The sequence below is a fragment of the Physcomitrium patens genome, chromosome 3 (genome assembly GCF_059467195.1).
Source record: "Physcomitrium patens ecotype Gransden chromosome 3, ASM5946719v1, whole genome shotgun sequence".
Lineage (NCBI taxonomy): Eukaryota > Viridiplantae > Streptophyta > Bryopsida > Funariales > Funariaceae > Physcomitrium > Physcomitrium patens.
Window position 1 is genome coordinate 3,957,767 of NC_143412.1, and position 13,198 is coordinate 3,970,964.

Here is a 13,198-nt window from a genome sequence, read left to right on the forward strand (position 1 = left end):
GCCTTCTTGATATGATCTTTAGAGTCCAATGGCAGTTGTGTTGCCACTAGTCTCACCTTTGCCACAATCTTATACTTGGTATTTACCATTACCTCAATCTCTAAGCCATAACTCTCAATCAAATTTGCATCGGTAGCTATCTTCAATATCTCTTTATATAGTCTTCTTGAATGAATCTCGACCATCATACCAATAGATGCAATGACTTTTCTTTGCAAAGTTTTTAAAACTTGTAAAATATCATTTAAAAATCCTTCTTCTTTAATAATTCTAAATCTGGATTTATTATTCAAAATTATACCAATTCTTCTTAATTTTTCTTCTATCTTCTTAATTGATCTTCTATACTTAGAATCCAAATCTTTAACTCTTTGAAAACTCACACATCAATCTCCTATTAAACTCCAAACCTTACAACGACTTCTTTGTACATTGCGGCATGCTATAATAGATGATTTTTTTGCACCCATGGCTTCCCATGTTCTATGTAAGCAATCTAGAAATCCAAAAAATTATCATGCTCATAGTATATGGCAGTTTCTCTAAGTTGATCTCTATGCCTTTCATGATCTGGTCTTATTGTGAAAAATTGGATTGACTTCTTGCCATCATGGCTACAAATCCTAGTATACTATGAGCCATCATCTAACACCTTGATCTCCATCCTTGTTACAGTGATATATGGCTCTCCCAAAATGATTAGATAACTTCCTTCATTTTATATAAAAAAATTCTACTTTACTTCTATATCACCAATTTTGATGCCTACTGCTGAACATGCCTCATAAAGGCTACCTCTTTCATCATTAGCAAATTTCAACACCCATCTATGGTTGGTATCAATTGACTACTTATCCTTCTCATAAATCTTTTTAGATAAGATATTGATCTCACGGCTATGATCCACCAATGCTAGGATTATCTCTTTAAAGCCCTCAATCTTTATTTATGTCTCCGTAGTAGCTCTTATCCAAAATAGATGAATATAAGCTATCAAAGCTTCACAATTATTCCTCTGTAGATTATTAACCTCATACTCAAACACCTTGGCCTCTGTTGTAATTCCTTCTTCTTCATTCTTGCTAGTGTTGGCTTCAATCTTCATGTTAGCAATCCCTTCACATAAAAATATTTGTAGTACTTTATCTTCTATCTCATGACACAAATCTTCTTCTATAATTTTAACTTTTGTTTTTATTATCTTATGATAAATAACTCCATATCTTTTGCTTTGGTCACTACTATCCATATAATCACATTTTAAGGCAAAAACTTGTCCAATCTCTTCATCTTCTTCCTTCATCATCAAAGTATCCAATGCTCTTGCCATCATTGTTTCAGTTGTCATTTACCTCTTTTTCTTGATAACATCAATGATAAGCTCATAAAAACCTTTCTTAGCAATATTAAGAGCTTTTTTCAAAGTAAACTCAATCTTAGTATCCAAAATCCTCTCTTCTAAGATGTCCTTCATATCAACTCAAGATTCAATATCAAATTGAAGTTTATAGGCTAGTGCCTTATCTTTTCATTCAATGTTGTCTTCTTTCTTTTTATCTTTGGTGCTATCTATTCTCTCCTTCCACTTTTCCTCTGAGAGTGGAACATCAGCTCTAGGATGTGAAGCAAAAGGCCTTGCCTCTTGCTTCTGTCTTATGTTGCTTGCTAGTCTTTTTCCTGTAGCAATGCTTCTACCACTTCAAGCCTTTTTTTTGTTGGTTGGTTTTACTACCTCCTTGTCTTCACTAGTTTTGCCACACTAATGATGCATCATAGGATTTTTTTTTTCTATGCTCACTCACCAAATAACCTTGATAGTGGTTGTATCAAATGGATCATCACATCTAATTAGTCTTCTAATAGCTTGACCTCCCCTCACCATTACTTCTTTAGATATATGTGTAGAAGTTTCTACCTTGATATATTCAGCCTCAATGATATAAGTCTCTGCTTCCTTATCAAGTAAAGAATTATTCTTCTCCAATCTATTGTCAATCAATTTTTTCATACCTCTTTTCTCTAAGTTAGTCTCTAAAAGCTCATTTGTTGTAGCATCTTTGATTTTGCCTTCCTTCAAGATAATAATGTAATTTTTCATGGCATTTGTATATAATCTATAATTACTATGTTTGTAGTTTAAATCATCACACCAAATGCACTTCATTAGAAATCCCTTTGATCCTTCAATCAATCGTGAAGTGCCTAACCTTGTGTCTTTCTTCAAAGTAATCATTTCTATCTTCAATTCTCTCATACTCCTCATTAATTCATTAAGGATTTCTTCATATACATTCTTATTCTCTAAAGAGCTTGATATTGTAGAAGTGGACAAACTTATTGTTTGAACTTTCATACTTTTTACTAATATAGCTTCCATCTTTATTCCAAACCCTCTAAATTTTATATATTGTTGCTTAGCAATGAGGATCACCGCCTCCGCCAACCTTCTCCAATCAATAGTAAAACCACCTTCTATTATTCTATCTTGAAGAAAGAGAAGCAATTTATCCTCTAGCATATCAACTGCAGCTTGCATGAATATCTCTGATTTCTTCCCCTTTAAAAGATGCTTCTTAGATAATGGAAGTTGTCCAAATTTCTTCTCAAACTCTCTCAACAACTTATTTGATTCCATATGTTTACCTGGTTGTTGCTCCATCCAATCAAAGAAACTTCTCCTAGTCATCTTTTCATTGTTCTCATCAAAGTATTCATCTCTCAATCTATCCTCAAATCTAGCCTATGTTTTTACATCAATACTCCCATATAATTGTTTCATCTTTTCTCTCATCTCTAAGACAACTACTAAATCAAAGGTCTCAATTATCCTATCTTTTGAAAATTGATAGATTTCTATTTCAAATGTATAGACCTTCAAAAATTTAATAATATTCTTCCCATCAAACTTCTCTACTTTTCCAATAACATCTCTTAATGCTTTGGTATTTCCTTGTAAAGTTGTATTAGCAACATATTCACCTATGAACATTTGCATGGCCTTTAAAAATTCATTTGTAAGATTCTGACCACCTCCATCATTTGAGCCTCTTTGCTTTGTATCTCCTATCTTGACTTGTCAAGAAATTTAATACGTTAAGGCTCTTTCAATGGAAGCACCAATATGTTGTGGTAGAAAAAATTTGCCTTGAGAAAGCGCTGGACTTTTGGCTATTACTAAATGCTCAATCAAGCCTTTAGATAAAGAAAGCACTAAGTCTATATATAAAATTATCTTTATTGCCTTTGAATTACATGTCTTATCTTCAATGCTCTATAACTTCTTCATACAAATTGTAAATGCAAAAATTCCTTCACAAAAGATGTAGATCTTAAAATTATCTTTGCAGTTGCACCTTCCAATCTCCAAAATCTATCATAAAACTCCTTATATCCTCAAAATAGCATCTATTTTATTAAAAAAATACCTTCAAAAAATCAACACAATGTAAAATTATATTTAAAATAAAATCAATCTTCAAATCTTCAAATTTTGCTCTAGTTTCTTTATCTTATTTTAATTTGAATTTACAAGTTAAATATGTAAGTAGAGTTGCAACTTTAAAAAAATCTTAATAAAGATTTGATAGTAATTAAAAATTAAATTAAATTAAATAGATGTCTCTTATTATTTTTGAAACTTTTTAATTAAAAATAGTTTAAACTTTTTTAGAATCTATTATAAGGCCATCATTTAAAATGATGTATCTTAAGAAATTAACTTTAATTGTGTAAAATACACACTTTTTCATCTCGTTATAGAATCCTATATCTCTTAGTTTTTGTAACACATAATAAATATAAAATTTATATTTTTCTATATTCTTAGAGTAGATTAAAATATCATCTAGATAATAGATAATATTATAATCTAAAAACTCTTATAAAATATCATTCATTAAATGTTGAATAGAAACTAATGCATTTGTGAATTCAAAAGGCATGACATTATATTCAAAATACTCATACTTGGTTTAAAACATACTCTTGCATTTATTTCTTTTTTAATGTATATTAAATTATATGCTCTTTATAAATCTATTTTTGTATAAAAATTTATTTAATTTGATTAATAAAAAAATCTTGATATTAAAGATAAAAGATACCTATTTTTATAGTGATCTCATTGAGTCTTTCATAATGCACATATTTGCAATGATCTATATTTTTTATTCACAAATAAAATATGAGCACTTGATAGAAATTTAGAATGGAGTATGAAATATTTAACCAAATTCTAGTCAATATTTTCCTTGAGTGTAGTCAACTTATTCTTTGATAAGCTATAAATTGGTCCAAATGATGGTTAAGGTTCTTCTTAAAGATCAATTGAGTAATCATATGGATAATGTTGTCATAAACATACATATTTATTATAATATTTATTTATATGATTAAGTAGAAGTAGATAAAAATAAATTTATTTCACAATATTTTTTAGAGTAGCTTCTTAGAAGCTTCGTAGATATTGCTTTTACTTTACATGTATTTGTACTTGATTGGTAGGATAGAAACTTGATCAATAAGTTAACCACATGTTGGTAGCTTGTGGAATAAGCTAATTCTATGGCATATATATAAAATATTTGCCTTGCAAGTTAAGATACACCTCTTATAAAGTCAACATGTTTTAGAAGTCCTATAGGATATCGCCATATAGCTCCTACTTAAGAATATATATGGAAGCAAGAGTGAAGCCTTTTTCATTCTTATCAACACCTTTCTAGTCTCTAATCTTGTTTTAAGATTTTTTAGTCTTTTTTTCTTTGGCAATAGCCATTCTAATTTAATATTATATCATCTTTGAGTAACTTTTTAGTCTTTTCATGTATTTCAAGAATATATTGACATTTTAGTTCTTTAAGATTCATATCCTTGACAATTTGATAAGAGTGTTAATCTTTTGTTCTTCACTTGTTTTAAAAGTAAATAGATTATTTACTTCTATTATTGTGTTTTGAAGGTTGCAAATTATTCATCTTTAAACAAACTATTTAATTTTTTAATACTAATTTTTTTTCTTAAAAAGAGTGGATTATCCTTCTTTGTAGAAATTTTCATTTGATATTAGAGTTTACGAACTACCTTCCTTTAATTTAACTTGTGGATTTGTTAAGTTATTTGAAATAAAAGAAAAAATCATGGATGCTACATTTGGTAGAAGTGAAAAATAGATTTGTAACTATTATAGAACTTTACAAATTTGTTAATACGTTTAGAGTAGAAATTTCACACATCATCAGTGTTAACTTTGGAAACACTAATCCTATACTTATAGAAGAATTTTAGAACCTATAAGAAGAAGTTGTACAATTGATAAAAGAAATAAATCAACCTCACAACCAAATCTAAGAAGTTTTACTTTTATAAGTACAATAAAGATATGGATTAGTATGCTAAATAAATTTGATAGAAAAAAATCAAAATTTTGAGGATTTTTGTAATAAGTCAACTCTATTTAAGGTTGCATCCTTTCCAATACCTTGATGGATTTACTCAAGTTGGATTCATATGCAAACTTTTATCTGGAAGTGTTATTTTTTAGTTTGCACCTTTAATGGAAAAAGATTCATAACTCCTTTATAATTTGAATTCATTCTTAGAAGTATTTATGACTATATTTGAAGAAAGTCATCAAGAAATAATAGAAGAGACCAAGCTCTTATCTTTACAAAAAAAATCATGGTCAGCTACCACATATGTTGCTAAATTCCAAAATATTGTTTATAACATGGACTAGAATGACAAAGCCCTTATCAATCAATTAAGATATGAATTGAAGGATAATGTCAAAGATTTGTTATTCATAATACCAAAGGTAGAATCCTTAGATTAATTTATTATTCAAACCATTGCATATGACAATTAATTATTTGAAAGGCATTAAGAACAAAGACTTGGCTAGAGAGAAACAAGTCAAGTTATGACAAGAGTTTCCAAGTTTTTAGAAACTTATTCATCAAGGCCAAAATCAATGCAAATTAATACAATACGTTTTAAATTTCTCACAAAGCAGAAAAAGATTTGACATTGTCAAAAGGATTTGTGCTTATATTATGGAAAAGCTAAGCAAATAGCTCTACATTGTCTAAAGGATTTGTGCTTATATTATAGAAAAGCTAAGCACATAGCTCTACATTGTCTAAAAAAGCAATGCAATTACAAAATGAAGAACACTTGTTTTGAACCGTTGCCAAGTCCGTTGAAGTATATTCAACCTATTTCAATGTTGCCTTGAATGTAAGACTTGTTCCATCTCAAATTTTTTATTATTATCCACTTCTATAGGAGGAGGTGGCATTTGTCTTCTTTTTAGCTAATAATCATTCTAATTTAATTCTATAGCTAATTTGATAGCAATAAATATTGTAAAAAAAAAAACAAAGACTGTAATAATCATTCTAATTTAATACTATATCATCTTCAAGTGATTCTTTTAGTCTTTTCAAGTGTCACAAGAATGTATTGACATTTTAGTTCTTTGATATTCAAGCCCTTGACAAATGTTATAAAAATATATATATATATATATATATATATATATATATATATATATATATATATATTAAAATAGCTTGATGATCTTGATAGAATATTACTTTAAGACTTTCTACCATCCAATTAAGCTCAAATTTACAATACACATCAAAAAAAAATTCACAAATCTACAAAAGTTTATTCATAAATCTATTTAAAATTCATGTAATTTTCTAAAATAAAAGAAATCCTTTTTTATTTCACAAAACAAAAATTCATCCAAAAAAACCTTGACTTTGCAAAGTTTTCATAAAGTTTTTATCTACCAAATTCCTCCAAATCTAATATTCAAAAAATCCTATCATGTTTGCTCTTTAGTCTCTTTTTTTAATCACCAAAAAAACTCACATTTGCTATTGATGTATAATTTTATGCCTTAAGGTCTAGTTTTGACCTTGATTCATAACTTGTCCTCTTTGCATATCATCTAAGGTTTTTGTACGTTATTTTTGCTAAAATCTATTCTTAAATTTCATCAAAAGATTCCTATAATATTATTTTTGCTAACCTACTATGTTTGGTCTTATTTATGAACTTACAAAGTAAGTAGAAGTTTTCTTTATAAAAAAATAACATTAATATTAATTTTATTTTTTTACTACCTTCTTAATTTTAACTTATATCTTTAAAATATTTTTTTTCTAATATAATCCTTTCTTCTTCTTCTTTATTTTCTTTTGTCCAATAGCCATGTTATAAGACAATAGAGCCTATGCTAAACTATAACAAAAAAACTATGCTATCATGCTCTATTATAATACCTAAATGACCACTTATTATTATATTATTATAAATATAATAAAATATACTTTATACAAGTTGATTATAATATATTGAGAGTTTTTTAGCTATCATAAGAAGATTGACTTAAATAAACTAATTTTTCATTGTAAACTATAAATGTTTAGACCAATGTACATATTCTTTATAAAATAAAATTATTTGTCTCATTATTCATATGATAGGCACCAAATTTTAATAAATTTTATTTATATTAAATACTCCTAAATACCAACTCATGTTTAATTGCAATTACATGTATAATTGTATTGTAAATATGACAACATAAAAACTCTTTATTTAGATTTAATTCAAGAATATCTTATTCCCAGAAATAGCAAATCAAAAATACTTATACTATTAACAACATTGTCTTCACTTTATACTACTTGAGGTGCAAAAAGTCATGAGAGCAAGGTGACACTGAACTTTTAAAATCAAACATACCAATGTGTTATGAGGGCTGTTTGTGATGCAGACCTTGATTAAGTGAAGCATTTTTCAAACACAAACAGGTACAAAACAAAATTTTCATATCTTTGTATGATCATTCAAATGTCACTTGCATCTAATCAGGAATAACTAACACACCCCACACCTCTTACCTGACAAAACTTTGGAGTAGACAGAGGTATGCCCATGTACAATTTTTTTCTTTTCTTTTAAAAAAAAAAACATTTCATAAAATAGAAATACACAAATATTGACAGTGCCACCAAAATCAAAACAGAAGTAATGGCATGTTCACATCTAAAATCTCTCAACCATCAAAACAGGCAAGGCACTAATAGCGAATCGGCGGCAGGAAGCTAGTCCTATTACTGAAGTAGGTGGTAAGCAAACTCTTTGTTCAATTGAAGATAGACGATGGAGGACCTCACTATCTACTGCAACCGAGCACACCCCAAGGAACTACACATGGGGAGTCAGATTCAACACCTAAAACAATGAAACTATCACTAGAGAAGCAGTCGCCAGCAGTATTTTCAACCTGGCTGGTTTAACTCAGGCTATTAGAAGTATACTGTGATCATTTGGCTGGAAATAAAAAACGGCGGCCAATATGATATCAAGCATGCTAGGATTGCATTTGGGGCAGAGCCATATCAAAAACGGATGGGTGCCAAGGATTGATGCGAGAGCCCTGCAGAGGAATACAGTGAGGGAGCCTCATTCGTAACTCCAGCTCCAGAAACCGTGCCGTAAAACCTCCAGTGAGAAGAGCTTCGAGAGCCTTGAGAAGATATCCAGTAGGCTGGGCAGGTGACGGATTAACCGCTGATAAAATTCGCAGTTGATGCGATCCAGTATTTGTTGACCAACTCCATCGCGTGAGGTCGTGAAGTCACCGTGCGTAGGAGATGGCAATTCTACGCCTGGACGACCGAATCTTGGTTCCTGCACAGACCAGCGGTGCTGCATCCAGTTAGAGATGCACATCACAACTCTGAAACGCTAAAACTGTGGCCAGCAAGACGTCCGCTGACAGTAAAGGATTTTAAGAAAAAGAGAAGGTAAATGGTACACTGGTCTTACCTTGTAACAGGATGTCACTTCACCTCGCCACCGCTTGAATCGGCTGATGGACAGGTCGGAAAGAAGATTTCTCGGAATGAAGGAAGGCGCTGGGTTTGATGGCCTTCAAAAAATCGGCTCAAACCAGCAGTTCAGTGTGTCGTTGCAGGGTTGCAATTAAAATCTAAGACTAAGCGAAATGGGTGAAGAGTGAATCAAAAGCCTTAAAAAGTCGGCACGATGATTCCAAGTTGATCTAACTCGGAGGGTCGATTCCTTGCTGGTTCAGCAGGTACACCACTTCATGACAAAGAATCTTCCGCTACTTGCTTCAGTTTGCGCCACGTTACTTCAGAGCTTAGAATCGATGAAGTCATTTCCCAAGAGGTGTTGAAAAAAAAGGACTCTTTGAGATCTGGATAACTCCAATTAATTGTTCAAGCAAGCGAAGTGCTTACTGTCTGGTTTGAGAAGTCGCATGAGAGAGATTAGCGTCAGCACCGATGCAGGGCAGCCATATTACTTCAGTATAAGTTAAACAAACCAACACATATAAATCATTGCTGGATGAACTTTTCTCGCCAGATGACTCTTAGAGCTGCTGCGATGAGGAACTTTAAAGATGTTTCCCTGGAGACAGTTCGGTGTAGATGACTCTGATTTCCATTTGGAACGCTCCACAACATAGACATACACATAAAAGGGGTAAAACCGGAAAGTAACGCTCTGTCCATTCGACAGTGGATTCGATGTCTCGAAGATGAAGGCAGAAGCTGTGAGCCAGATAAGCAGGTATGATTGGAAAGTGTAGTTCAAGGATTGACGCAGATTTGTATCAAACCTCAAGATATGCTTTCATGTCTTCCGCTCACGATTACACACAGCAACCACAAAGAGCTGTTTACCACTGGGTTCTCCCTCTTCTTCAACCACCTTCTCTTTCAGCACAGCAATATCTTTAACCTGTCACATTTATGAACGAATATAGATTAGTCCATGCCTTTAAAGATATCAATAGGAACAGGTCTTTTGCATGCAGTGAATACTAGATGACCTAAAAACGAGAAAATGAAATTTCGAGCACCACGAAGGGGTATTGTAATCAGAGTTATCCGGAGCATACTTTCTGGAACAAAGTCTCCAAGCTGTCCACTCCAAGGTGCTGTAGGTCGAGGACTCTAGTATAGCGTTGATAGTAAATCTGCTCTAATTCCTTCAGCCGAATTTCGAGAGCGTAAACAACTAACAGCTCCTCAAGTTCTCGCTTAAAGTGGTCTAACTTCATATCGTTCTGGTCTTTAGAATTGAACACCTGAAGAGTTCAATTCAAGATGCATACATGAGAACAAGGCTTAATCATGTTCACAAGCAAAAGCTCAAGCTTCAATTCCAGCGTCAATGGCATATGAAATTTGAAAATCACTGGGACTTCAACTGCTGCGGAAACTCAAAACGTTCATGTACAGCCCAAATTTATATCTGCAAAAACATGATAAGCTGTACCACGTCGCTGCGCATCAAGCGAAAGCCAACCTAAAAGAGCAGAAAGATGTGATTAACTTGCCTCTCCAACGTCAACTACAGTTTCAGGCTTGGTTGCATCAGGTTTCGCCTTGAGGTCGTTGCCAGATTCCCAGTCGACGGGGAGGGAAAACGCTTGCTTCGCATCGTCCATATCCAAATCCAGCAAATGCCTCTTGTTCGGCACATCAATGGTAGAGAACTCAGCCTTGATGGCCTCCTTCACCGTCACCTCAGGATCAGAGTCTTCGCTTGTTTCCCGGCTGCGAATGTCCAACAGAAACACGTTGGATACAAGTCATCGATTTCCACTCCACCGGAGCAGACACGCACCGTTCCACCACAAATACAAAGTTCCAACAAGATGCTTCAACTACGAATGATAAGGCAGGGTTACAGTACCTATCCTTGTCGCCTTTAGGAGTAGATGACCTTGGTGTAGAGGGCTTGTATTTGTTGCCTGGGTTGCGAGCTTTTCTCTCCACCTTCTCGATAAGATGCAAAGTTTTGTTCATGCCGTCTCCTTTGACCACCAAAGCGTCCTTCATTTTCTCCAAGAGGTGCACAAGCTTCTGGGCGTTGTACTCAGATAGGTACAGAGGGCGACCATACTGCTTGTTGTACTCGGCTGGTACTTTCACCAGGGTCAACTTGCCCCCGTTCTGCTTCAGAAGCCTCACAAGCTGCTTCTTCAGTCCGGCGACGTCCCCAGGTTGTACCCACGAGGTTCCTCCCGGGCTCGTCGGCTCCGCTGTATCCAAAGGAAACCCCATTTCACCCACCTGAACAGCTTGAAAGCCAGGCTGAATAGCAGGAACGACTTCTGGAGTAGGGAATATAGATCGATTGTTTCTTACAGAAGCAGATGCCGATGGCGCGTTGCGACTCGGGACGCCGTGTACCGACGGATTCATCCAAGGGCCGTGAGAATTCATGTGACCTGGGAACGCATACGTTTGATGTCCGTAATCGATAGGTGTCGTGTGTACCTGAGAATACATGTTCACATGCGGAGAATGCGCCCCATTGTAGACATGTCGCCTCTGAACCAAGATTTCTTCACCTATCACGTGATCGTCGTCGTCGTCGTCGGCAGCGATGCTACGGCTCTCTGTGTGAATTTCGGGGTACTGGTTGGCGGGCAACTCCGCAGTGAAGAGGGTGTGGTTGTGCACGACATTCGGGGCCCGTTGCGTAGAGTTTGACCGCGCTTTGACAAGGCCCTCGCCGCGACAGAGAGATGGCCAATCCCACACGTAGCGCCCAGCGCCCTTAAGAGCGGGAGAGACGCCGACGCCGTCCGGAATGACGAGAATCACCACGTACCCACGTTGGCCAAGCTTGTGCAAAGCAGGCGCGAAATCCACGTCGCCGGTCACAAGAACAATCGTGGAGCAAGGGTTGTCGAGTGCGAACAGAAACATGTCCACCAATATGGCCTTGTCGGCCGCGTCCTTCTTGCCGTTGGGTACGTCGATCAGGTTGACTCCCGTCCGCTGGCATCCTTCGCGAACCTTCTTGGGGAAGTGGTTGAAGTCTCCGTATGCCGAAAACATTGTGACTGCCCCAATATGAGGCTGGTCCCGGAGTGCAATCCTGATGTTACGGGCCACATCCTCTGCGTTCACCTCCCCTGGTACGGGACAGTTCTCAATGTCCCAAAGAATGGCAACTGGACCTGACGGTCGTGGAGACATAACCGGCTGCTGCTGCTGCTGCTGGAAGTTTGCGCGAGGGTAGTTCTGCGATCGTGGCGCATTGTCCAACCCCGGATTTCGCCGCCCTGGAGTAAGAGACCTTAGAGGCGCGGCCATTGTCGTAACGATTACAGCAGCGAAAGCGACACAGTATGGATAATCTTGAAACCGGTATTCTAGCTTTTGCTGGATTCCAAATCAAATAATTCATTGTAAGTACAGCGCACACTACAACAATTAACAACACTACAACAGCAACTACAGTAAGAAACGCTACTCACATCTCTATTCACTAAGCAGCACAGATTTCCCGCTTTGAAACGGCGCGCAAGGTGGCATATGCACAAGTAACGCACAAGCCGTTACTTCCGCGTCGACTGGGAACCCACTCCCGACCTAAACAAGTGGCAGCTTGGCCGCTACGTCCGAGGTCCAAGACATAACCCATCATCCCAAAACATTCTAATGAACGCCTGGGACGTTCATGAGCCTTTGAATCAACAGACATCGAAACAAAACGACATGACCCAATCAACAGACTGATCGACTGCAGGTAACTGATCTCTGCTGGCGTCAATAGGCCATGGCGAAGTCCCGAGCTCGTTTGATTGCTCACCTTGAGATTAAAAAAAAGGTACAGGTTGGCGGGGGACGAAGCGCGCGACTCCGAATAAAACTAAGCCGACCGAACCCGGCCCCCCACGCTCACCACAAAAACGACCCCGCCACGTCCATCAGGTTCGCCTCCCCAGCCACATGCCACATCCAAGACGAATTCTTCACCATATCCTTCACCCCTGGCACTACTCTACCACCACTGCAACTCCTCCTCCAAACCGAACACTCCGCAACCCAACGACAAATCTCCTTTAACGTGCTGGACACACCACCATCCACCCCTACTCGTCACTCTCACTCTCTCTCGCTCTCACTCTCTCTCGCTCTCTCACTCTCTCTCGCTCTCTCTCTCTCTCTCTCCGTTCTCGCGCGTCTCCTCTTCTCTCAAGCCTCCACCACTTCACAGACCTCAATCATCACGCAAGAGGGCAGCCGACCATAGCAGCGCGGAGCGAGAAAAAAATGGGAAAATGGAAGACGAGGACAATAGCGATCCCAGCAGATGAAGAAGAAGAAGAAGGGGCTCAGCACCT

At 36.1% G+C, this 13,198-nt stretch overlaps 1 protein-coding gene across 2 annotated transcripts; it reads right to left on the reverse strand.

Annotated features, from left to right (window-relative positions):
* Positions 1-7,948: 7,948 nt before the first annotated feature.
* LOC112280044 (uncharacterized) lies at positions 7,949-13,198 on the reverse strand. 2 transcript variants are annotated; one of them, XM_024514981.3, is made up of 7 exons: positions 12,664-13,192; positions 11,208-12,233; positions 10,753-11,132; positions 10,394-10,613; positions 9,953-10,141; positions 8,851-9,792; positions 7,949-8,712 (listed from the first exon to the last, which is right to left on the reverse strand). In XM_024514981.3, the coding sequence occupies exons 2-6, from the start codon at positions 12,162-12,164 to the stop codon at positions 9,685-9,687; spliced, it is 1,854 nt and encodes a 617-aa protein (XP_024370749.1). In that variant the 5' UTR covers positions 12,165-12,233; positions 12,664-13,192; the 3' UTR covers positions 7,949-8,712; positions 8,851-9,684. The 2 variants fall into 2 exon arrangements, with proteins under 2 accessions (XP_024370749.1, XP_024370747.1); XM_024514979.3 differs by having other exon boundaries at positions 10,753-12,233; positions 12,664-13,198.